At 41.6% G+C, this 25965-nt stretch overlaps 1 protein-coding gene across 6 annotated transcripts in view; it reads left to right on the top strand.

Annotated features, from left to right (window-relative positions):
* LOC134646166 (misshapen-like kinase 1) overlaps positions 1 to 25965 on the top strand; it is a 57749-nt gene that overhangs the window by 23548 nt on the left and 8236 nt on the right. The window contains exons 11-30 of one of the 6 annotated variants that reach the window (XM_063499923.1): positions 355 to 427; positions 848 to 974; positions 1208 to 1324; positions 1592 to 1720; positions 5919 to 5984; positions 10141 to 10461; positions 11844 to 11978; positions 14056 to 14193; positions 15662 to 15732; positions 17053 to 17132; positions 19103 to 19182; positions 19396 to 19490; positions 20085 to 20169; positions 20305 to 20472; positions 21298 to 21403; positions 21501 to 21656; positions 21771 to 21914; positions 22212 to 22346; positions 22526 to 22626; positions 23349 to 23498. In XM_063499923.1, the coding sequence (XP_063355993.1) occupies positions 355 to 427; positions 848 to 974; positions 1208 to 1324; positions 1592 to 1720; positions 5919 to 5984; positions 10141 to 10461; positions 11844 to 11978; positions 14056 to 14193; positions 15662 to 15732; positions 17053 to 17132; positions 19103 to 19182; positions 19396 to 19490; positions 20085 to 20169; positions 20305 to 20472; positions 21298 to 21403; positions 21501 to 21656; positions 21771 to 21914; positions 22212 to 22346; positions 22526 to 22626; positions 23349 to 23498 (2477 nt within the window). Of the gene's footprint in view, positions 1 to 354; positions 428 to 847; positions 975 to 1207; positions 1325 to 1588; positions 1721 to 5918; positions 5985 to 6850; positions 7701 to 10140; positions 10462 to 11843; positions 11979 to 14055; positions 14194 to 15661; positions 15733 to 17052; positions 17133 to 19102; positions 19183 to 19395; positions 19491 to 20084; positions 20170 to 20304; positions 20473 to 21297; positions 21404 to 21500; positions 21657 to 21770; positions 21915 to 22211; positions 22347 to 22525; positions 22627 to 23348; positions 23499 to 25965 lie in introns of those variants that run through there. The other 5 variants (XM_063499932.1, XM_063499915.1, XM_063499942.1 and 2 more) reach the window with 5 other exon arrangements.

Genomic DNA, 25965 nt, shown 5'->3' with positions numbered 1-25965 from the left:
CCACAATTACCAAAGAGAAGAAAAAGTTTCACGAGGTTCAGTACCCATTAAATTATGTGCCAGGTGACTTAAACTGGAGATATTCATACAGATGTGCGTCTGTGCGCTTCTGTAAACAGAACAAAATGTTCTGCGAGATCAGCTGTTTGCCTAAAGGTGAGATTGTGTCTCAGCTTATTTTTCATTGCCATCATTTTGGGTTTGACTCTGAAAAAGTGTGAAGTATCAGTACCAGTGTCCATGTGGGAAAAGGAGTACGTGTATTTAAATATCACCATGTTGGGTGCTGCATAGTAACATTTTACTGTATCCACGCCTCTCTTTCTCTCTTCTCTCTCCTTTTTACTCTCTCAGAGGGCCCAGAGTATGAATACAGTGGCAGTGAGGAAGAGGATGATGAGGTCACAGAAGAGGAAGGAGAACCCAGGTAAAGCTTTGTCACGCCAGGCAAGATATTATTCACCAGAAATTAAAGTGGGACTCAGTTACTGCATGATCCTTTGTGAAGTAATAATCACGCTAAGCAACAAGCTGTCGAGCACACATCATGCGTCTGCCATATAAACATGTAAACAATGATTTTTTAAATTGTTATTAGGTCTTAAGTGATCATTATATACATTGGTACTGAATCACTACAGGTTATGCTTTATTATAAGTCCACGGACAGATGTTGCTGTCCCTGGATGTCAAATAGCAGATGGTGCCGCGCACAGAGCACTCGCTCCTAGAGTGAGATTAATGTGTGTGTTTTTGTTCCTGTGACCACTTTCCCTTCGTCCTCACGTTAACTCGAGCACGTCACTCGCACTTGACTTAATGCCGCTCACGTGTCTCTCTCCATCAGCTCCATAGTGAATGTTCCCGGCGAATGGACGCTGAGACGGGAGTTCCTTCGACTGCAGACAGAAGATCACGAAGGCGGCAGAGATGTAGGGCGCGGAGGAGGTGGTGGAGGTCAGCGGGGACAACAGGTAGTTTGTTTTGTTCCGTGCAGTTTTGTCCACATGCATGTAAATTTTAGTAAGATGCAGAGAATTACATGTGATACATTTATTATGAACAGCAGATTATTTTACTGAACTATTTCACATTTAGCAGTTAGCTCAGGGTTAGACGGCACGCCGCTCAACGGTGGATGAAGTCAAACATGAATCGGTTTTCATAGTTGTATTTAAACTGTGGTCATGTTGTATTTGACATCCAGGCGTTGCAGCAGCAGAGGCAGCAGCTGGAAGAACAGGAGCGATACAAGCAGCAGATCCTGGCTGACAGACAGAGGAGGATCCAGCAGCAGCAAGAGCAACGGCAAAAGTTAGAGGATGTAAGTGCTGTATTTACTGTGGTTTCCATAGGATTCACTCAGCATTGACACATTAATAATAAAATGTTAAGAGCGAATATGATATTTTATTGTGTGTGCTTAACTTCCTCTTTCACCTTCCTCATATCGAGTCTTTAAACTGCGACGGTTGTGACTTTATGTAGTTTTACTGCAGGGAACAATGTCAGCATAAAGTCTTAATGTTTGTTTAATACTTAGGTTTGTTAGGTTGATTAAAACAGTTCTCTTTGTTGTTGCCTGCAGCAGAGGCGACAGCTGACAGACTGTGCCTTTCAGTGGGGAGAGCTGCAGGAGGTCTTCCTTGGGGAGGAGTCTGAGCTCCACGACAGCAGGATCTTAGTGGATGAGGGAAACAAGAGGAGCGACAGGAGACAGGTGAAGATGAACTTTTGACTTGGTAGCAGTTGGAGGATCTTTTTATACATGCATACTGAGTCCACTGTAGGTGTAGTGGTGAATTTCCAAAGCTTAGGTTTTACAGCAGTGTTATGATAACCTTACAGGAGACCTGTTGCGTTTATTTGCAACTTTACCTGAAGCGAGCCCTTTTTGTCACGTCCTGAGCTCAAGATGGTTCAGTTTTTTCTCTATGCACCGATAATATTAGCAAAGCTAATATGGTTGATAACCACAGCTTAATGAAACTGTTTGATATATTTATCTTAAATGGTTAAAACAGTTAGCATTGTTGTTGGTGCTTTCCAAAAAAGCTTGTTTGGTTTGTTAATACGATGTCGCTTGAGGAGAGGACAAAAGCTGAACTGCGTGAAGGCAAACAGTGATTGGTTTGAAAACGTCAGATGTAAGCACTGATTCTTAGCTGACCAAACAGCTGTTGGATGAGCTGTAACATGTGTCCCAGGCTCTCCCACCGTGTTCATGTCTTTACCACCTTCTTCACCTGACAAGTTTTCCACCTGTGTTGGTTTCAGATGAGTTTTAAAAAAATGATCAGAAGCAGCAAGCAGACACGCAGCAACTTTGTCACTTTGTTTCTTTCATATTCACGTGCTCGGTTGTCTGATTAATTAAAAAAGCTCCTGAGGGGAAGATCGGGCTCCATAGCTGCTTAATGCTCCGCTGTGTTCGTCACCTGGCTGCTAACTTTGTCAGCTGCCTGGTGCTGGATAAGTAGTCTACAGTGCATTAAACAGAGCCTTTTTTGCCAAAAACAGCTGCCTACTGAGATGGAAATGACGCTGATGAGGACTGTCGGGATGGAACAAAAGTGAAGAAGTGCATAGTGATAAGTTACTTCTTGCTGAAATGTCTTCCCAGTAGGCTGACTGCTGCACATGTCCTTAATAACCCCTGTGTTTGAGACATAAAAGCCAACACAACAGCTGAACGTGTATATGTGAGTGATAGGAGCTCCTGAGAGTCTGACCTGGGTACCAAAACTGCTCTGACCTCCAACAGCTAATCACTAAAACACCTCATGTCTTTAGATTATAGTTTGAGCAAAGTTATAGAAAGTCTGTGAAGTAGCTGTCAGAGGAGTTACCTTGTGACAGGTGACTGCATGAAACACTGTGTGTGTGTGTGTGTGTGTGTGTGTGTGTGTGTGTGTGTGTGTGTGTGTGTGTGTGTGTGTGTGCCATCTACATTTGGTTCAAGCTTTTTTCCTCAGAAACTAAAGCTGCGATGATGATGTGCACGGCACTGATAGCAGGTGCACCTGTCAGGCTTTGTCACCTGGGTGATAAAAACACACCTTCTTCAATGTAACAGAGTGATGAAGGACCTGGTGTAGTCTTCTCGGTTTTTGAGGACTTAACCGGTGCAGGTTAAGAATTAAAAGAGGTTAAAGAAAGATAAAAGAGGAGGTCTGTATTTGGACATTTTTTCACATTTCACAGTACCGCTGAAAGTTTTCTGAATTATTTGGAGTTTGAAGAAGGTTTTTTCTCATCAAGACTGTTTTTCTCCCCCACAAAGCTACAGCGTGAATATGTTTTACTTCATTAATCTCCATTTATTGCATCACAGAAACCTGAGACCATGAGAATGACCTTTTCTGTGAGGCAGTGTTACAAAGTAACTGTAGCTATGTGTGTCTGTATGCACACATTTAACAAAGTATGCTGAGACGGTGAACTGTCTTTATCAGTTTCAATCATTTTGAGCAAAGACACAAAGACACTCTTTTTACTGTTTTAGAAATTCATTTTTTACTCATTAATTTTGACACATGCTTAATGAATCTATTCCATACACCAGTGGGTTTCAATAGGTTTATATTAATACTGCAGAGCAGGTTAGTGACTGGGGTTTCTTCTTGTTGAAGATGCTGTATTTGAATGCTATTAATATCTGTCTTATTTTACTGTGTGTGTGTGTGTGTGTGTGTGTGTGTGTGTGTGTGTGTGTGTGTGTGTGTGTGTGTGTGTGTGTGTGTGTGTGTGTGTGTGTGTCAGGGAGGTATCTGTACGTGTTAGTCTGATTACACAGATTACCTCAAAGTCATTAAGGTCAGCATGTGTAATGGATCTATCTGATGCTTCATTACCTTTCACTGTATCTGTGTTTAATTATGCGACAGGTTCAGTGAGCACATGATGTGATCTTGTATTATGTCAGATGAATAACACGTCTGCTGCAGTGCTCCCGATCATCTCACACATCGATTGATTTAGCAAGTATTGCGTGATGTAGTTCAGTTCACTGTCAGCGGCTTCAGACTGTAGATGTTGCCTCTCCAACTGGACAGGGAATACTCATTACACAACCTTACGTGTTACAAAGCCAATCTAAATGCTTTATGATTTCAAAAAGTCTGATTTCCCTTTAAAGAGTTGCAGTGTGACATTTCTTACAGTACTGGTCAGGATGGGCTCCAGTTCTCACTGGGTTAGTGGTGACGGTCACTTAAAAGGAGCTACAGCTGCAGCATGGCTCTGCTTTAATTGCGATATCAGGCTTTGAATCCACCTGTATCGTCACCAAAAAATTGGCATAGTTGTTTTTGGCTTTTTTTTTTTACTTTTATTGACAGATACAGTGAAGAAATGACAGGAAAGCAGAGGGAGAGAGAGAGACAGGAGAAGGCATACGGCAAAGGGCCGTGGGCCGAATGCTCTTAGGCGTACGGCACGTGGTCGCCTGCTCAACGCACTGAGCTAAACTGGGCCTGTGTGTTTGACTGGATCTTAAATCATCATTCTGACTGGCACACATTAAATACTATTTATTTATTTTTTTATGAAAAAGACAATTTTCATGGCTTAAACCTGAGTATAAAATGGTTTTCTGGCAAAATGTAGAACAAATCAGCACAATATGCTTTATTTCTATTGATTGGTGTGATTGGTGACTTTCATCTAATACCACCAGAAGGTCATAAACCACACACGGTCCAGATGGCACATGTGAACAATACATTGAGTCGGTCACTTGAAGCTGGTTATAAAAGTGAGTCGGTGCCCACGCAGCTCTATCTTCTATCACTTTTACAGCAGTAAGCTTGTTTGTAGGCTGCTACAAAACTGTGTTGGACATGATTTTATTGTGCAAATTACCAGTAACTTACCAGTTTAAATCGGATTAAGGTTCAAAATGTGCGTGACTGTGGTTGTGACCACTTTGAGTGACAGCTGCGAGCTCTCTCTGAGGGTTCACCTCAGCCCTTTTCAGTCACAGAACTTAACCTCGTGATCATGTTTGTGGTTTTAGTTGCTTTGGAGGACTTTTAACACATCCTTTCAATCTAAATACAAACTCATTTGTAATGTCACTGTGGCTTTGTTCATGTTGCTCTGTTGTCACGTGTATCACTGTAGAGTTCAGTGTAGCGTGATTCCTGTCTCAGGTGTAATTGTTAGTGCATAGCTGTAATTAGTTTGTAGACTCAAGGCCTCGGTTCTCACCCTGCAACATTTTTGTCCTTGTGCGGCCTCACAGTGGCACCATCGATTGCTCGCAGATGAGGTGAGCTTCACCTTGGATCACTGCTCAGAGGGCGCTTACGTTTGTCGTGCAGACATTTGATTTGTAATCAGGTTAAGCTGCCGTTTCAGCTTAAACCCTGTTGAGTGTGACCCTTCACATCAAAGCCCAGTGAACACAATTTGAACCCAATGGTGCAATCACTGAAAATATTTACATAGATTAGATTTGATTAACCAGTGTAAATGCAAAAAAAAATCCAGTTTGTGCTTCTTAGTTTTTTCTCTTTTTTCAGAGAAATTCAAATGAGGTTATAATGAAATATTTAAAGTTGAGTGTGGCGGCTAAAAGCTTCGTGCCATCTTGCACATTCTGAATATTTTAGTTCCCACCTCCTCGAAACCTCAGAACATCTTAATTAAAGTGTGTGTGCGTGTGTGTGTGTGTGTGTGTGTGTGTATGTTTACTTTTCTATTCTTATCCAGATCTACAAGAATACAATAACAGAAAGAAAATGATGTCTGAGTTATCAGAAGTTTGATTTTGAGGGTTAAACAACAAATAATAGAGAAGATGAAATATGGTGGCTGTCTGTTCATATATGTGTGTGTGTGTGTGTGTGTGTGTGTGTGTGTGTGTGTGTGTGTGTGTGTGTGCGTGTGCGTGTGCGTGCGGGTGTCCTGAACAGGATCAGGCAGGCAGACAGTGGAGTGCCGATGTGTCAGTGAGGCCTCTGGACTCTGCAGCGGAGCAGGTAACAATCCTTCGCTTCATATTTGTTCATATATTTGCTTGTTTACCTGTCACTCTCATACGAGTGACAGCAGGTGAATTTTCTCTTGAAATATTCCAAATGTGAGCCGATCCTTCATGTGGTCGATGAAAGCAAACAGCGTGGGAGTGTCCAGACTGCACCTCATGTCTCTTTTTCTCTTGCTTTCTTTCACCGTCTCTGTATTTTCTTATGAATGTGTTGCATGTTATTAGATGTGTTATAAACCCGGATTCTCTTTGATTTTTAACACTTCATGAACAGCATCAGTGTAAACTGTTAACTTCTCTTATTTCTTATAGTTACAGCTTTTGTTGTTGTTGTTGTTGTTTTTTCTTGTAGCCTGACAGTAAAATTGAAACTATTCAAAGACTTTTGTATTTATACTTGTATTTGTTTAAATCTTAAGTAGAAATTTTCTGACATTTGAGAAAAAATGTGTTGCTGACAAGAGAATAAGGTTTAACCCAAAGACTGAAATGCAGAGAGGGACAGTAGCTGGCTGTTGTTTGTGTCTCGGGTGGATGGAAGATGAAAAGATGTGCGAGCGAAGGCAGATGAGGAGTCACAGAGGTGAAGCAGGGGACAGTGGTGGTAATTGATCGTCTGCGTCTCATGTTTGAAGTGAAGTTTACGGAGGGTGACAGAGCTGTTTGTTATGGTGAAGTTTATTATTTAAAGTTCTCAGTCAGAGATTAGAGGTTTTTCATTTTCAGTGTGAAACTACTGCAGGAATTCAGAGAAGTCTCTGAGAAATCACTGACTTACACTTTACTGTACCGATAGCATCAGTTCTCAGTTTAAAGCCAAACCTTATCACAGCTTGGCATCTCTTTTTGTTTTAAAAGGCTTTCCTCTCCATCTCTCTCTCCGCTGATCCCAGCACGCCTCCCATCCTCAGCTGGGTCCTCCTTCCATCCATCCCTCTGTTCGCAGCATGGGACCTCTTTCACTTCCAGCAGCTCTCTTTTAACTTGTCTTGGGATGATACTATCTAACCTCAGTAGATGTTTCAACATAAAAATTTGCAAAACATGGTTATTTTTCTAATACTCATACTCTTAATCTCCTTCTTTAGTTCTAAAGCCGCACATCTCAGTATTGTTATGATTTTGTGGTGTGATTAGACTTCTTCTTAATTTGTACTCCACCGCCTGCACTTAGCAAGACTGTTGGCATAATTACACTATACATGATCTTTTCTGATGTGAGAAGTACACATGTATTGTGTGTTTGAATCGATCATTTTTCCCTTCTTCAACAGTTCAGTCTGGTTTGGTGTTTGGTGAGTTTTTAGACTCCACAAACAGACAAACAGACCTTACCATGGCACTGAGTCAGGAAAGACTCCGTTTCGAGTGATCGTGGAGTCGGGTGTGGGTGGGATGGTTAAGTTGGCGAGGCAAGAGTGGACGATCTGTGCTTGTGGGCAGGCAGATAGAAACGCAGACTGATGGTGGAGGCAGAGTGAGAGCAGGCAGGTGAAGGCTGCTGCAGGAGAGTGGAGGCTGAGCTGGGCACACGAGAGAAGTGAAGAGCTGACAGTCAACTGAGTATAAGAGAGACTAGAAGCACTAAGGTGACTAAAGTGGGCAGCTACTAAGTTAAGTTAATTGCAGTTTTGAGCCCCAAATGTTCATCTGAGTGAAGAAATCTGATTATTTATTTATTATTTTATTTTATTTAGAAAGAGGGGCAATACATATTAATGACAAATGTAAATATGCCAGATTACAGCCTTGGGCTAATTTCCATCTGCAGACCCTCTGGCAGGTTGGTGTTAAACACAAGTTAGTAAAAACATACAGAGACAATATTTACAGGTCATGTGACAAGGACAAAAACAGTGATCACATTATATTAGAACAAACAATGACAAGAAGAGTGGACAACAGAGGACAATATAGAGAACAATAACGGAAACACATCAATTATATTGCACTAACCCCAGTATTACACATGCCCTGACTGTCCTGATATAGACCCTGTGCACGAGAAAATGCTAACTTCCTGTTTTAAGACCGGATGTAGGGTTGCACATTTCCGGTAGCTTTATTTTGCGGTGAATCGTTACTGCAAAGATGGACTCCTAAATCATGTCCAAAACACGAAAACGGAAAGATCGCGTTAAGTTACAAAGAGCAGAGGTGGGAACACTCACCATTACTGTCATAAACAAATCAAATGATCAATTTTGAAGTTTGACGAGTGTAGATCGATTGGTTGTTTACATCACTCAACACAAGCAGAACTGCATTACTGCATGCAGAAGACACATCGTCCACACTCAGAAGCACATCTCTGTATAGTGACAGTTCTTATGATTTAAACAGGCAAATGTTCAGCATTCAAACTACAGGTGAACAATAGTCAAAGGTTTCCCCGTTATGTCGATATGCACAGCGCAGCAGCAGAGTATGGCAGTCTGTCTGAGTGTTACTCATTTCCATCACTGTAACAGAACACATGGATTTCCTCTGTTGTCTGTTTTTGTTCTATTTTCTCTGTTCAGATGTTTATCTTGATTGAGGTTTATGTTTTAGCTGGAAGAAAAAAAAGCTCTGGTTTCATGTATAAAGATTATATATAGATCTGAAAATAGTGATTCTCTATTTTGTCTCCATCTCACGTTGTTGGACAGCAGACAGTGTTTGTAATGTGTCTGTGTGTAGGCCTTGTGTTCAGGTGCAGTTTAGTTAAACAGGATTAGGAAACTATGCTGTGCATTCTGACTGCGGCTTCCATGTTGTTTCCTCATTCTCGAGAAAACTGCATTAAAGTGATTTAAAGCCGTTTTCCCTCGATGGCAGCAAATACCTGAGCTGCTGTAGTTGTTGTCTTAAACACAGAATGACTGGACGTCGTTGTTAAATTGTTCTCACAAATCCTGAAGCAATTTTTTTTTTTTAACCCAGCAGTCTGAACACTACTTACTTTCCCCGTGTTTCCGTTCTCTGCAATAAACCTCTATTCATGCTTTAATATGTCATATTTATTTTCATGTGACTAATGTGACTCTGGGCAAATCAGACCAAAAAGCAGAGCGTGCAGTTTTAACAGATCTGATACTGTGTGCTGAAGACCGATCTGCTTTAAATATTGCCAGGATACATAAATTCATCCATGTTTTTGTAAAAAAATATAATTTTAATTCATGTTCCAGACAATATAAAATTCCTGTTGGATGTGTTTAAGAAATGAATACATTTATAGTTAAATAGTGATGTGCAGACGACAGCATTGGCTGATTTATTTACAGCTTCATTCCCATCACTGTGTTTGCTGTTTAATGAATGTTTCCCCTGTTTGTTCATGCTTCACCAGTTTGTGTTGTTGAAACTAGCTTAATAGGCCAGTGTGTTATATTTCTGTGCTATATCTGTGGGCTGAGCCTGGGAGTGTCCTTTTCATTGGGGATGCACAGCTAACATTTAACACAAATGACCTTTGTTACCCTCATAGTCTGCATATAGTTAATACTGTATCAAGAGTGGACCAAACCATGTAGCACTGGTTAGTTAGCAATGTGCACGGCCAAGTTTGGTGCCATATAAAATGGGATGTCAGCACTAGATTGCTAAAATAAAGCTTAAAACTAAATTTTGTTAGCAAAGAAAATCAATAGCCACGTCTTTAGTTTTTTTTGTTTTTTTTTTTACTACAATTGATTGCTAAGCATGACCATTTAAATTGACAACTTAAAAGTGAGCATTGTACAGTTAAAACACGTATTTTAAATGTGCATATTAAGCCATTAGGCCATTTAAAAAAACATTTAAATGATCCAGTTAAAGTCCACTCTATCAAAAAAAGGGTTCTTCGACATAAACTATACGTACATTTAGCTGAAGTCCATTTGTCCCGCCATAATTGGCATTTGAGTAAAATCAGATTTTCATGTTCATGGGGCATCTGCCACTTAAATCACTTTAATACTACTACTAGTAGCTAAATGAGCAAAGATGGTGGGAAACGTTTCAGTTTTTCTTTGTTCATGTGATTGTGTTACATTTGAATCTTCTGAGTAGCTTTGTAAACTGTTTGGGTGTTACTTTGTAACACAGTATACACGCAGTTTAAGAAGGACACTTCCAGGCTTGGTCAGTTTGTATTTCTGCTCTTCATGTTTGCTACATAGAGAGCAGTGGCTCCAAACCAGCTGCTTCAGCGTAAGGCCCAGCATTCGCAGTCTCGGCTACAGCCGCAAGCCAAGTCCCAGCCCCTGGCCCAGCATCAGCAGCCCTCAGCGGGCAGGAGATCCCACCGCACCCTGCCCAAGGACCAAACCCAACTCCTGTCCCTGCAACACGACCACAGACACAGGGAGAAAGAGCAGCAGAGGAAAAGAGAAATGCCTGTGGCATCACCCCACAAGCTAACGGCTAATAGCGGGAACATGGCTGCTGCTGCTGCTGCCGCTGCCTCTCCCAGGCGCTCTCCAGTCAGTCAGAGCTCAGCGGTAAACCCTGCCCCCCTCAGCCTGCTAGCATCTTCATTTCTTCTACACCCTACCTGGTCTTTTTGTACTTTCTCTTCTTGCTCACCGGTGCAAATATCCTGCACTTTTTTTATTTGTTGTCCTAAGTGTAAACATTTCATTTTTGCAACGCTGTGATGATTTTATCAGCTTTGGCTTTGTTGCTTTTCATGTAAATGCATGATGACAGATGAAAGACTGTCTGTGGGGGGTGGAGGCTGAGGGTGCATGTGGTTTCTGGCCTCTATTCATATCATCGAAGCTAAACCACACAAGGAACACGAACATGAACCACTGGTGTTATTCACAGAAATCTGTTGAGACAGTCACATGATCGTGGTGATTGAAAAACGTTTGTTTCTGCTCCTGATGTTATGTTAGACACACTCCAAACCACAAAATGAATTTCTGAGCATGTGAAAATGTTTAAGCCTGAGCGCCTCGATAGGAGAACAGGTTGAAACATAGTCAGGTCTTCACAGAGTCCGCCTTTAGGACTTGAATATCAGGGAAGCAGAGCTGTGTCACAAATATAATATGCTTTTCTTTTTTTCAAAGCTATACTGTACAATAGTTTATATTCAACATTAGGGCAGCTCAGCTCAGTCTTCAGACTAGTCTAAATGCACAGTTTCATGGCAGCTCTGTTCCTTTATTTTAACCTTTGGTTCTGTGTAATAAGAGAAAGAGACTATCCATAATATGCTCTTCTCAGGAACACATCTCAGCCTGCCATCCCCTCTTTAAATATTTTGCTTGTGAGGGGCAGCGAATCACAGGAAAGTTTTATTAAAATAGGGTTGGCTTAAAGGGAAAGCTGTATATGTTAAACCAAAACGCCGGTATAAGATAGATGAGGATTATTTTGAACCAAGAATCTAACAAGACTACTCTAGAGTCCAAGAATGAAAATATGGTGCAAAGATCAGCATAAAAAGTTGCCTTTGAGGTTTTATATTTTCATATGTTGTTACATGCCTGTTGAGAGATTAAAGGCACGTTGTTACATAAACTAGACCCCCCCCCTGGATAGTTATGTGGACAATTTCAGTGTATATACTGTTAAAGAAAATAAACTTTGAAGTAAATCAAGACAATTTTTTCAACCACGACACTTAAGAATCTTCTTCTTCCTGCACAGGCTGTTTTTGTCTCTTTAGTCACTTCTCATTGGAAACATTTTCACAGTCTCAGAAATGGCATCTTTCAAAATGTCATACACCTCGACGATAAAATTCAAAACTCATTCCAACCTTCATTCTAACCTCATTTAGATTAGCTCCTAACCAGACGGCTGTGTCAGTTTGTTTATGTCTATTTAAAAACAGACATAAACAAACTTAATGGTTTGTTTTATATTTTAGATGGACTTCCACGAATCAAACTTAGCCAAATTGCTTTTAGCTGCTGGTCTTCCTGGCCAGATGCACTCGAGGCTGGGCTCTGGAAGCAGCTCTAGTCCTTGTACCCCAGCCATGCAGAGAGCTCACTTCAACCAGGTATACAACAGATGTGTCACATAGTTCATGCATGCAATTACGCAATTCTAACACTTTGGGTAAGGCTACAGTCCCACTAGAGAAAACGATGAATGGAGACCGCTGTGTGACCAAAATTATTGGAGTTAACTTTGAAAGGATCACTTCAACGATGGGGACCAAGTCTGGGGACCAAGTCTGGGGACAACTCAGGCAGTTGCTGTCTTCAAACTTTGGCACATTAAGTTAGTGATGAAATGGCAACAAGGCAGTCGGTCTGCTTTCAGTTTTGAGTAGGAAAGGGCATTAGTGCAGTTAATTAAGTCTGTTCCCATCAGACTTGTATTGTTGTATCTGAACCAGGGGTGGACTCACACAGCCAACGATGCACAATCTGCAGATCAAACGTGACCGTCTTAGACTGGGCCAGATCTAAATGTGGCAAATGTACAAACAAGCAGACATAGCTCGTTCATTTCCTTAATCACCTGCATTTTATTAAGAGCAGTGCAAGTTTGCTCATCAAAAATGAGGGCATGAATAATGCGTGCAGGGTTTCTGTTTTTCTCTCTGAAACATTGTGGCATTTAGAATAAATGTTTATAAGGGTGAACTCTTCTGTTACACGTTGCTGTAACAGAGTGTGTGTGGTCCTGAGAAGAGACTCGGGTGGAGCGCAGTTACAAACTATTCCTCCATGAAACCTCAAATCTGTGTCCAGCAGCTTAATGAAGATGCTGTTATTGTGCTGTGTGCGTAAATGCTTGCATCTATGTTTTTCTGCAGTACGTGAAACTGAGCTTTGCACCAGGGCCTTGCTCTCTGAAGAAATGTTATGTGCGTAGTTTGTTGGCTTTGCTACTGATGGTGCAGCTGTGATGAGCTGATAGAGAGGAACAGGAACACTCCTGAGTGATAAGATCAACCCTAACTTGACTGTCATTCATTGCGTCATTCACAGAACCTGCGGATCATGATGCTGTAAAACATGATACAGAGCCAAAGAATTTAACGTATATAAGAACTTACAGATGGAAGTTTTAAAAACAGCGTTTTGTGCTGTTGCATTTGGACATTATTTCTTATTAAATATGGCATAGCTGGTCAAATATCACAGTCCAATTAATAGCTGGATTTTAAGAAAGAAGAAGCTAAGAAATAAATATCGCTGCTCCTCTGTGTGTGCACACTGCTGAGAAACAACAGGGAGATTGTGTACCGATTTAGTAACGTGAATAAAAGCCTGAAACATTGGAAGCTGCTCTGCTCACTGGAAAGAACGAAACGACATGGACTGGACCTGGATTCTCCGTCTCCTCACTTTGACACTTCAGTTCTGCTCCGTTTCAATAAAATCAGTCTTACTGCAGAGGAGGAATATGTGGAGCAACAGGAGAAAGCCAAAGTTTTGGCACTGCACACAGCTTTGACACATCCAGCTGTGACAACTACGCACTCTTTCTGATTGCAACTCTAATTCCAAATAAATGAGCATTCCTAGCAGCGACTATCGTGCATGTTGGATGAAGATATGCTTTTTACTGTTAAATTTCAGCAGTGTTCAGTAAATAACCTGCCACAAACCTTTGTAACTTGGGTTCTGATGGTGCAGATAAGTTGCACTAGTTGCAACATGTTGTCAATCTGTCTACATTTATAAATGACATAGCAATTAATCGCAACCCTTTGCCAACCTACTAGAAAGTGACTGCCCTCAGTCCAAGTCAGACCAAGATTTGTTGCCTTATGTTGAAAAGTGGTCAACCAGAGGTTGAGGCTGCTGCACGCTCGTGCCACAACTACTTGCAATTAGCCCCAGACAGCAAAAACAAAATCACCATCCAACTATTCATTCTCCTTGTGGGGGTGCTGGAGCCTATCCCAGCTTCCACGGGGCGAGATGTGGGGTACACCCCGAACAGGTCCCCAGAATGTCACAGGCCTATTTACTCACAAACCTCTGGTGTTTCTTGGTCCCTCGGAGGTTGCCATCCTGTTTTTACTCCAGTGTGACTGAAGCCTAATATGCTCATTTCGTATAAATGCTAAATGCTCTCACGAGGTACTATTTAATAACTTTTTACATTTTTTTTCCCAGAATGAAAATCTTCGCTCAAGTCGGGATGCCCCACACAGCAGCTCTATGTCAGACATGGCCATCTCCCCTTTGTCCCCGTTTTCCCCCATGTCCCCAACTGACAGTGTCTTCTGGGACTCTATGGAGACTCCACCCAAAGTGAGTATCATCTGTTTTTAGTTTCCAGCTCCTTACTGGGTCACGGTGCCGGCAGATTTGATGATTGGCGTGAACGAGACATAAATTCAAGTGATGCATTTTGTTTTTTCTGGTTCCCACCAAAAGAGGAAGTCTTTGTTGTGTCCTGCATCACATGAGCACAGGATAGAGAGAGAGAGTGTGTGTGTGTGTTTGTTTGGCATCTTGTATTCTGATCAGTTGCCCAGCTAAGGAAGTGGTGCATTGAGCACGAGGTTGTTATGCTGCTGGCGTGTTTGTCGTCAGTCTTTTGTGTGTGCAGCAGATAGGAGGGGAGGAAGGGACTGTGTTTTACTTCGAGGTGTGTTGTGAAATGCCCCCAACTAAAATCATCTTTCTCACATTTACCTCGTCTCACCTGCTAATATCACGGCTCTCCCTGCTAAGTGATGTACAGAGAAGTACAGAGTCGGTGTATTTACCAACAGAACACCATATGGGGTTGATGAAACAACTTATAAGTACTACAGAGACAGCAGGGGGGTGCAGTAAAGCTGTCTATTTGCTGTGTTATGTTGTTGATCTAACAGGAGGCCATATGGTGCTTATAGAGAGAGTAGCTAATAAGTCAGTACACTTTCTTGCAGTGTGGTGACTTAAACAAAGGAGTGGCTGTGAAAACACTGGGTTAAACAACACTACAGTGTGAGTTATGAGGCAGACATTAATGACTTTTCCTGCTGCCTGAATTCACATAACTTACCACCTGAATAGTATTATGATTAAACTTAGAGGGCATTTTTATAAATCCCTACTAAAGGTTTAGAAATGCTCTTAAAAAATGTTTTAAAAGCCTTAAATTTGACGTGTCTAGCAGAGTAGTTGACGGGAAGCGATAGACACTGGTGCAGCTCAGTGTCTCTGTGGGTGTCTGCGCTTGTGCAGATGCAGGATGTGGGCAACTCGTGAGAAGGATGATAGGTATTTCCACAGCTCTCTTCCTGCATTCCTGGGTGTGTCTGCCTCTCTGTGACTTTGTCACTTGACCCAAGAGATGAGAGGTTAAAAGGCTGCCAGCTGCTTGACCGAAAAACACACACACACACACACACACACACACACAGATCTGAAAAGAGAAATTGCTCTGAGTCAGATAATATTTCCACACTCTATGATTTGGACGTGGCTTTGATGTGTTAAGAGGGGCAACATTGAAATGTTATGAAATAGCAAAGCCAAATGGTCTCATTAGTTTCTCAGTAATAAATGTCTCCCTGAGGGTTATTAAAGATTTTATTGCACTCTGCTCTGCAGCCTTTCAGGCATTGTAAATGTAAAGGTTTCATAACCACATAAACCTCTTTTAGAATTAGCTCTAACATACTTTGACTCAACAGATTATTTAGTTTGAAAACAAAAAGTGAAATAATCAGGCAGGAGCTTTGTGTCCACATGGTTTTATTAAATCTATTTTGCTTTGATCTTTCAGGTCCCAGAGCGCACCACCTCAAAGTATTACTGCAGGGAACCGATGATGGGACACAAGAGGGCCGCTTCAAGGTAGAGCACTAATACATGATGTCCATACAAGAACCAGCGCTTGGTTCACCAAGTCGGTGCCAAACGTGGCTGCTAATGCAAGAGGGCTAACACGCGGAGGCTACACTGAGCTAGGTTCTGTTCATAATGTTAGCAGGTTGTCGTTACAGTTCAGTCTGTGCCAACACAATGAGTCTGGTGTGTGTGCAAAATTTGATTTGTCTGAGGCATTTTTTTGGATCAATTTTTGTATTAAAGTGTGTAACGTGATTGCCATTAGTAGAGACCATCACATTTCTGGGTTTGTGACAGAGCAGAAGTGTGTTTAAATGTTACAGGTGGCTCATTTTTCACACGTAACAATATCAAAAACTCAGCAAGTGTCACTTGCAGTGACAAACCCACTAATAACTTTTAGCAGCACTTCAGTTTCCTCTTGCTTGAAGCACACTTAAGTGCTGTTTTTTGTCTTACAGAAACCCACCGCACACCACATCTGAAGTATTAGACAATAGCAACTAGCTAGTGACCGAATGGGAGCGTGAAGCATCTAAATGACTAAACTTTACCCCAGAAGAGAGCAAAAAAAGATCAAATAAAAAAACAAAGAGGGAAACTTGACTCTTACATGATGACTGTTGGTTTAACAACCATGTTACTCATTGTTTGTGGTGCAAGCAGCCATAAACCTCACCTGGGTTCTTCTTCTGCTGAGAAATGAACTCTTGAAGCAGTCAGCACAGACACAGTGTTTGTTTTTTAAAATGCACACGCCGATGCACGGAAATCAAACTCGATAATTAATGAGTTTTAATGCAGTTTCCAGAATCACAGTGAGAATAATTAGCTTCAAATGCAAAGCGTTGTTCAGCACCTCATTTGTCTACCAGCTCTTCTGCTGTGATCACATTATTTTACTGGTGTATATATCATATTTAGTATAAAATATTATTTGATATGAAGTTAAACATTTTATTTTAGTTGTAGTAAACTCTAGTAAACTGTCTTTTAAGCTGGCGAGTCATTTTTGTTTTAATGCCTCTTTACCACAGTGTTGTTGGGCCTGATTTATTGTTGGCGTTTGTGTGGCGCTCTAAGTCAGCATGTCGGCATCCACCACGGGAGAACAGCAGATCAGATTCATTTAGCCTGGATGATTATTTTTGATGAGATGAAAATAATGGTGGGAAAACTGCGTCACTGCAGTGACAGCGTGAAGGACGTTCTCAGATCAGGACAGAGAGATGTATAGTGTCGATCACAATTCAGCTCACTTCCTGTCTTTAACTGTCTTTAACTCTGCGTCTGTAATGCTGTCTGTGTGTCTCTCTCGCCATCTAGTGGCAGTCCAGTGTCTGCAGCAGATAAGAGTGGGAGGTGTGCGTCCCATGGAGGCTCCTCTATAAGCAGCAACCATCCAGGTGTGTGACGCCTAAACACAGCTCACCTCACTGAACTCAGTCCTGTGCTGTTGGAATAACAGAGCACAGTGTCCTCGCCTTAGGATTCAGTTTATATTGTGCACTAATAATCTTGGTTCTGCCATCTTTGAGCAGCTAAAAGCACTCGTGTTATTTTAGTAATGACATGTGTTTGCAGTGTGTTTGTTTTTGGCTGCTGTTCTCAGCAGCGCTTCGAATTTACACCTTATTTGCCCGTGAATGTGACACTAGTGTGAACAGCTTATGTGGGTGTGATCTCATGGGTGCCTGGCATGGGTTGGGGGAGGGGTGTACGCATGCAGAGTACACTGCAACAGAAAGCACAACAACAGAGCGATGTATTCAAAGCCTGCCCTCTCCACCCGCGTCTCCAGCGAGAAAGAAACAACCAAGTCATCCTTTTCAAAGTTTCTGCTTCGTGTGTCCTCTGTGGTCGGCAGCAAGGAAGCTGCACTTCTGCTGGGATAGACAGAGGGGAGAATATGTTTAGGATTTCAAAGTTGCCCTCTGCGTGTAGTTGGAAGGAAACACCGTTTGATGCCTCCCACTCAGTTTGGCTGCTGGCCTCAGCCTCCTTTGTTCGAAGCCACAGATCAGACATTGTTCTTGACAGTCGTGCAGCTCCTCTGTGGTTAGACGAAACTTTTATCTGCTCATTCTACAACTGAGAGAAAGCCGCTTACTGCTTTGTAAATAGTAAAAGGAGCGTTTGATGTCTCGATTTATTGAATGTGTGAGTTCACACTGATACCTAGGCTTACTTGGGTGCCCCGATGATGTTATTTCCACCAACACTTTTGATTCTAGCAGCACAGAAAGACTTTCTTCTTTCTCACGCTTGATGGAAACACAACAAACAGGAGTTGTTTCCTGTTTTGTTCCATAAAACAAACTCTTTATAAACACAGTCATTCTTTGGGTATTTAATTACCTTCTTGAACAACTTGATAACCAACCCTAATGTAACCATCCTTTAAGTCTCTACTGCATCACATGAATCTGTGGAAAATATAAAGGGAGTGTTTGAAGTGACAGCATGACAAAGGGCTCTTTAGCTTTATTTTTAGTCCATTGTTTTTGTTTTACAGGCTAAATCTTTACTGTATTGATTTAGTTTCTATTGTTAAAGTTTGAGCTGCAGTATTGTGCAGTTTTCAGGGAAATAGCTCTAAAAACCCCACCGTAAACTACCAACCAGCACCAAGAGCAGTTAGACACCAAGTGGTGAGCCGGATACTTCTGTCATGTGGAGATAAAAAATAGGAAAAAAATAAATAAAAAGAAAATAGAACCCATTTGCACAGAGCGCAGCAGAAATGCTAGTGTATAAGTTTAAGTAAACTGTTGTGGGCTAGACTTTGAAAAGGTGGATTGTAAATCAGTTTTCTTCAAATACACTATGAACAACATGCCTCTGTCTTATGGAAATTTAAATTTATTTTTATGTTAAATCACCTGGGCAGTTTAGGAGCTTACAGAGGAGCTTCTGTACTTCCACACCTGCATGTCGGTTAGGGAGTCATTATTAAACATTCCCCTGGAAGCTGCAGGTGGATGCTGGAGTTTAAACAGCACACAGTAATGCAGGGACATGAAGCTGAGATTGTGGTTCACACATTTGCCTAACGAGCTAAAGATTGTCAGTTCGATCCCAGGAGGAGATCCAAATCATTTCAGGCTTTCCCCAGAGAGGGCATCCAGCATTTTAAAAAATCTGTCAAATCAAACACACCGAGCTGCCCACTGTGGTGACCCTTTGTGAGTAAGGGAGCGTTTTTAGATTTAGAAGTGTTGCTGTAGATAATGAGGACAGTACAGCTCGAGTAACCTGCCTGAACTAGCTCACAGCCTTGGGTCCATTTACTGTCTCTAAAGCAGTCTGGCAAAAAACAGATTCCACATGTAACTCTCACACTGATTACTGCTGCTAACATATGTGTGTGTCTTAGGTTGCTTCAAGCTGGAAAGTCCTCTCCTGCAGCACCACCTGCACAGGAAGCTGGATAACATAAGCAGTGGACACACACAGGTAAGTGCTGTTGGAGCATGTGTGCAGTCTCACTGGTTTAAATTGTTTCAGTATATCATAGTATCAGTACAAAGCATGCATACACATGTCATCTAAATCCCTCTTCCTCATTGATTTGAAACTTGCACGCTTCATCACATTAACATCTATGATTTTTCTCTCTGTCCAACTCATTTTTTTGATTCACCCGGCTACTTCCTTTTCCTCTCGCAGGGAATAAAACCCGCTCTGGGTCGGCTTAACAAAGCCACAGAATACTCTTCTTCTAGCGATGAAGTCGGCAGCAGTGATGACGAGGAGCGAAGCGGGTAACGAAACACATCCTCAGTGTATTTATGATGCTGTATTGTTATTGTTAGAGTTTATTGTTTAAGAAATGTTCCCATCAAGCTCATCATGTGTTTGACCTGCTCGATAGTTTCTTTTAGCAAAAAAACAAAGTGTCCTCTGCACATGAAGGAGTGAAGCAACTCTTTCAGTTTCCAAACAGCACTGTGACGAAACCTGATGGGTTGCAAGATTTTTTTAAACTGATATTTAGAATCTAGTAAAACGGCACAAAATTAGTAATTCTGCTGCATCTACTGGGAGAAATGTGCACTGAAATATTTCTGCTAAGTATGAAGAGGAAATGAAATCAGAGTCTGTTTATTGTGATTTAAATTCCTGTGGCAGTAAACCTGGGAGAAGCTAAGTATCTCATTGGTTTAACAGTCCTGAAAGCAAATTAGTGTAACTATAGTGTTTTTTGTGCGTTAGAGTCACAGTCTGAAACAGCAGGTGTCATTAGGATCCAGTATGTTGTTTTTATTGCTGAAGGATGCATCAGTCTTGTTTCTAACTATGAAATGCGACATCTGCAGTCGGTCTCTAGTCTAAAATCTCGAGCGGTATGTTTCAAGGTCTGGCATGTCCAATGGAAAAGGGAAATACTTCAGAGGAATACCCGACGGCATCGTCCTGCAGCCTCACCACAATCTCAACCAGGTCTGAGCAAACACAACCACACGAGCACACGTGATTGTCTGCTCTGTGGTCGGTTGTGTAAAAAAGCCTTAACATTCATTCATGTGACGCCTCACAGTTACTCAAGTTACTACCTTTCCTGGTATTGCTCTACAGATTTCTCAGTTGGGTTCAGATGACACCTACTTGCTACCAGACCTTCTGCAAAAAATCTCTTCCTCCAGTCCTACCCACAATGCATTCAGCCAGCAGCAGCGAGCACGGGCACTCGGCTATTTGAGATCGCCCACATCTCCCGGGTCCCCCACACACCAGGATCTACATGTAAGTAGAAACACAGCACAGATTTCTGCTTTAGCTTTGCTGCTTTACTTCTTCTGGTCATTGTCATCATCTGCATCCCTGTTTATCATTCAGTGTACACTACAGCGGCGTTCACGTTCAGCACTGTTGTTTATAATGAAAACAGTATATCATGCTCTTTATTATATTGCTGTCATACTGTCAGTTTGTTTCAGTGGTGGATGTTCACACTGAACACTGTCAAAGTAACTGCTGTGAGCCAAAAGCTCTAAACACGCGATGTCTTTTTACTCTTGGAGATCAAATTGCTGCCGATCAATTCATCCTCTGTGTTTCTTTAAGGCCCTCATCATATAAGAACTTTTGAGTGATTGGTCGGCAGCATCAAGACCCAGTATAACATACATATGGATTATTTTGAACTATGAATGAAAGCTACTCTAGTAGCATCCAAGAACAAAAGAATTAGATTGTAAATGAGAATAATAGTTGTTTGTTTTTTGTTTCTTTGTTTGTTTTTAAGACAAAGTGCTGTTGGACTTACAGTTGTATCAGTATTAATGTCCTTGTGTTAATAAATGTCAACAGACTACTTGATATAAACCTTTGAGCATTTGGGATGATTATCATAGCCAAGGTTTAAATAAAGTGACAGACTGCATTAGTTATAAATGTCCACCAGAGGGAGGTAGTGGCACAGGTTGGGCGCTCCGTCTTCCTGGGTTTCAGTTTGGATTTCGAGTTAATGTAACTGTTGTTACTGATTTATGAAAACCATCATTGTTGTTTTTTTGTTCGCTTTTTATTAAAGTATAAAATCACTTCCCTTGTCGTTGTACTCATCAGGATATCGGCAGTCCTACTGGTAAAAGCCCGACATCATCATCTTCCTCCTTCCTGCCCTTCATTGATCCACGATTGATCCCCATCTCATCACCACCACAGAGCCCGAGTGAGTTTTCTAGCAGAGAGCCGAGCTACAGTTTGCTTTGTGAGCATAGTGTAGTTTTATTTTTTAAACTTTTATCTTGAATAATTTTTGCATTCAGCGGGTTTAAAGGGCGAGCCACTGAAGAGAGAGAACCACAGGAAGGGCTCCGTGGTTAATGTGAACCCAACCAACATTCGACCACAGAGCGACACGCCAGAGATCCGAAAGTACAAAAAGAAGTTCAACGCGGAGGTTCTGTGTGCTGGATTATGGGGTATGTAGTTTTTATGTGTTTTATGTTGTTTGTGTTTTTGAATGAAGTAGATTTTTTCAGAAAATGACTGATACAAACTGTGTCAGTGTTGATATTTTCTGTTTTGGCGTGCAGGTGTGAATCTGCTGGTGGGCACAGAAAACGGTCTGTGGCTGCTGGATCGAAGTGGTCAGGGAAAGGTGTACCCGCTCATCAGCAGGCGACGGTTTCAACAAATGGACGTACTTGAAGGACTCAATGTGTTGATTACTATATCAGGTATATGTGCTGCATGTTCAAATGTTCAGAGCTACAGAAACAGTGACACAGAGTGCAGCACTCTGCCCTGCATAATGATTAAACTCTGCTTAAAGAGTTTTGCACAGTAGTTCAAACAGACCACATTCAAACTGTAACTTTTTAGCAGGTTTCTTCAGGTAAAACTGACACTTGTGTGTGGATGACTGCTCGATATTCATGCTCTGTTCTGGTTTGCTCCGTCACCTCAGAGAAACCGATTGAAACTTTGTCACACTGAAGCAGGAGTCATTTACATCCTTCCCTCTCTGTCTGTAGGAAAAAAGAACAAGCTACGTCTCTACTACTTGTCCTGGTTAAGGAATAAAATCCTGCGTAATGACCCAGAGGTGGAGAAGAGACAGGGCTGGACGTCAGTGGGTGATTTAGAGGGCTGTGTCCACTATAAAGTGGGTAGGTACACTCTGTAAATGAAAACAGAATGATCTTTTACAGAGCTTCAAACTTACTAATAATGTAGGTTACAGGTGTTATTTATGTAGTGATCTTTAGGAGCTACGTGTAGAATATGTGGTATCAGATTTTTCATGCTCCTTACTGCTGGTTTTTGTTTCTGTTTTTCTGTTTTCTAGTGCGTTATGAGAAGATAAAGTTCTTGGTGATTGCCTTGAAGAATGCTGTGGAGGTGTACGCTTGGGCCCCAAAACCCTACCACAAATTCATGGCCTTTAAGGTTGGTAACAAATGAATGAAATGCAATATAAAATAAGAGATACGGAAGATATAAGCTCATCAGTCTGTGGAGCTGTGAAATACTAATATCATGGAAAGTACCACTTATCAGAAGATTTTTTAGATGTATATTGTATATATATTAGATATATATTAGATATATATTCTATATTGTAGTAATCGTAATGGCCACAGTAGTTTATCTCAGACTTTTCTTCTAGCTGAAAAGTTGAAGCACATGCCTTTTTACAGTGGGTGTAGTCATGTAAACAGGCTGGTTTTAGCATGCTAACTAACAGCACTACAGACAAAGTGAAGCTAAGTTTCATATGCCTGCTCAGCTTTCCTTCCCATTGATCGATTCATTGATTACGCACTGGTGGGTTATTGCTGTGTTATTTCCACAGCCGAACACTTACATGTACACAGACAGGACACATCAGGGTTCTGGGTCTCATAACCACAGACTCTCAGCAGAGATGTGTCCCATTTCTGTTTGTCCTCTGAGGCCTGAACTACTTTCTCTTCCATACTGTGTCACATTTTTTTCTCATTTTAAAAGGCCAAAAATATACCGTATGGAAGAATTAGGTGGACTATCTTAGGATGGCAGTTTTTGTGACACTGCATTATTATTAATGGAGCAGTTCCACTTTAGATTATGTAATTAGGCTAATGTGCAAACTTATCTAACTTAATCATCGTGTCTGTGTGTCTGCCCAGTCCTTCAGAACTCTGCCTCAAAAGCCCCTTTCTGTTGACCTGACAGTGGAGGAAGGTCAAAGGTTAAAGGTCATCTACGGCTCCGTGTCTGGTTTCCACGCCATTGACGTCGACTCTGGAACACCGTATGACCTCTACTTGCCGACACATGTAAGCATCTGCTCTGTTCTTCGTACTCTTTGAGGATCGCGTCATCACTTCGACTCAGGAGGTTTGCGTGTCTGTTTGTGTTGGTTTGCATGTTTTGTTAGCAGGATTATTCAAAAAGCCCATTTTAGACATGATTATCTTTTGGAGTTGATTTTGATCTGAATACAGATTTCTTACCATCGGAGTTGCAGCAATCACAGATGTCACATTGAAATAGGAAAAACGAGGTTGAACGAGGTCGCTAGTGCCAGTCATCACTGTTTTTGCCATAAAGGTGCGCGTCGAGTCTGTGATGTGGGATCGTTTGAGGGTTTCCCTGCTCTGCTCCATCACTGTGGCTCATATGGTGACCTGTAGTTGTCATCGGGAGAGTTTTACATATTTAAAGACTAAACCGATGTCTGATCTCTGTACCTGCAGCTTTCTGTTAAAGCAGCTTATTAAGTCCTTTTCTTTCATTTATCAGCTCTCCAGTCGACCATATCACCTCACTCTTCATCTCTTAGTATACATCTCAGTATAGCCCTCCTCCCACTCAGTCTACACATGTCAGTCATTACTTTCCTGCATTTCTGCTGTGTTCCCTCCACTCTCCTCCCACACAGTCGATGGCTGTCAGAAACTATTCTTTCATCCGCTTCCTTTTCTCCCTCCCACTGTCACTCTATCATTCAATGTACCACTGTTCATTTTCTCTTAATTTTATCGTCTCTCTTTCTGCATTTACCAAAATATCATTGCTCGCCCTCACTCTCTGTCTGTGGGAACTAATATCAAACTGTTGTGACTCACGTTCACATGTGGTGTTTGAACTTTCATTAAATCTGCAGACACTGACTGAGTGAAGCTGCTGTCACACATCTTTTATGCGTGTACGCTGAATTTTCAGCTGATATTGAAATGTGGATGTTTTGACGAGGCACTGGAGCGTTTGATCATTTCCTGTGTGGCTGTGGAGGAGTTTGATTTGTGATGTTCTCTAGAATTAGCACAGCTTGACCCAACAGATTCATCACAGACTCGACACCGCCTCCTGAAAATGAGACAGACACGAGCAATGACACTAAAGGAGTCACATGCTTTAGTGTCATTGATGCAGGTGGCTGTAGCTCAGGTGGGAGAGTAGGTCACCTACTAACAGTGGCTGGTGGTTCGATCCCAGTCTGCTCCAGTCTGCATGCCAAATATCCTTGGGCAAGATACTAACCCCACGTTGAAGCCGTCCGTTTACCATTTACATGTAGAACCAAAGTGCTGTTCTCAAACTGTAACGAACCACAGCAGACCCGGTGACATTTTCAAGCTTTTCAGCATGTTTTGTTTACACCCCCACAACAACAGCCAATACAGGACCCGGTGGTCCGGTATAAGCTGGCGAGGCGTGATTGTAGATGCCACTCAGATGCATCCATCTCACCTGCAGTGGCATCGCAAGCCACGTCCTGCCACATAAACCTAATAAACTGAGACTCACAGTCCAGTCAAGTCACCACCCTCCTTAGAGGGACTTTAAATTAGGCAATAACACATTGTACACCATGTCAAACTAAGCACACCCTTACTACACACTACTGCTGCATTAAGGCTTAATCATTTTTAATGAATTATTTCCTGATATGTAAAACCTTAGAATTGAAAGAGGTACCATGACTGTATATGCTACAGCCTCAGTATCTGCATCAGATTCATTTCAGTTTATAGGTCACATACAAAGCGATTTAATCTCAGGTGGGTTGTCCCAGTTAAACTTTGCATAATAGCCTCACTTTCACTTTAAAGTACACACTGAAAACATGCACGGCTAGTGACACAGTCACAGCACTGATGAACTGGAGCATCTTAGGTGTGTTTTCAACACCTGTGGCTACAAAGAAACTCTGCATGATCTCTTTGGTGAAAGTAAACGATGCACATGCTAACTGCATTTGGTGGCTGGATTCAGCACAGCCAGTCTTTCTTTGTTTGGTCCTTGTTGGGAACATGTAAATCTGACTTGTTTAGTGTTTAATGTTTAGAAAGGTTGTGCTGTAAATGTATTTGTCTCTTTAACTGTGAACAATCGCCCACTGCTGGTACAGTTGGAGCAGTTGTTTATTATTCTTCCTCTGCTGTATGTGGGCATGTAAAGCTCGCTGTAGCTTGAGTGAGTCATATTCACATTCTGACACATCCTGTTAAATATGTTCTTAGCAACAACTGGAGAGGCTCGAGGCTCAGTTTATATTAAAGTTGTTCAACTTTACGCTGGAAACATTTTGGCTTGAGCCTTTATTTAATCAGTCTTTCCAGAATCTGAAGGTAATCTGATTCCATCGGTTGATTTACTGTGCAAACTATACAGCACTACATGTGGTGTGGAGTGTGAGTGGGTGGCTGGTTGTTCTAGTTTAATGGTTTATTTAAAGATGTTCTTTATATTTGTCCGCCTAGCATCCATACGAGGAACGTTGAATCATTTTGTGAGTCA

The sequence above is a fragment of the Pelmatolapia mariae genome, linkage group LG2 (assembly GCF_036321145.2).
Source record: "Pelmatolapia mariae isolate MD_Pm_ZW linkage group LG2, Pm_UMD_F_2, whole genome shotgun sequence".
NCBI lineage: Eukaryota > Metazoa > Chordata > Actinopteri > Cichliformes > Cichlidae > Pelmatolapia > Pelmatolapia mariae.
Note: the sequence above shows the minus strand (reverse complement) of the source record. Positions and strands in the feature narration are given on the sequence as shown.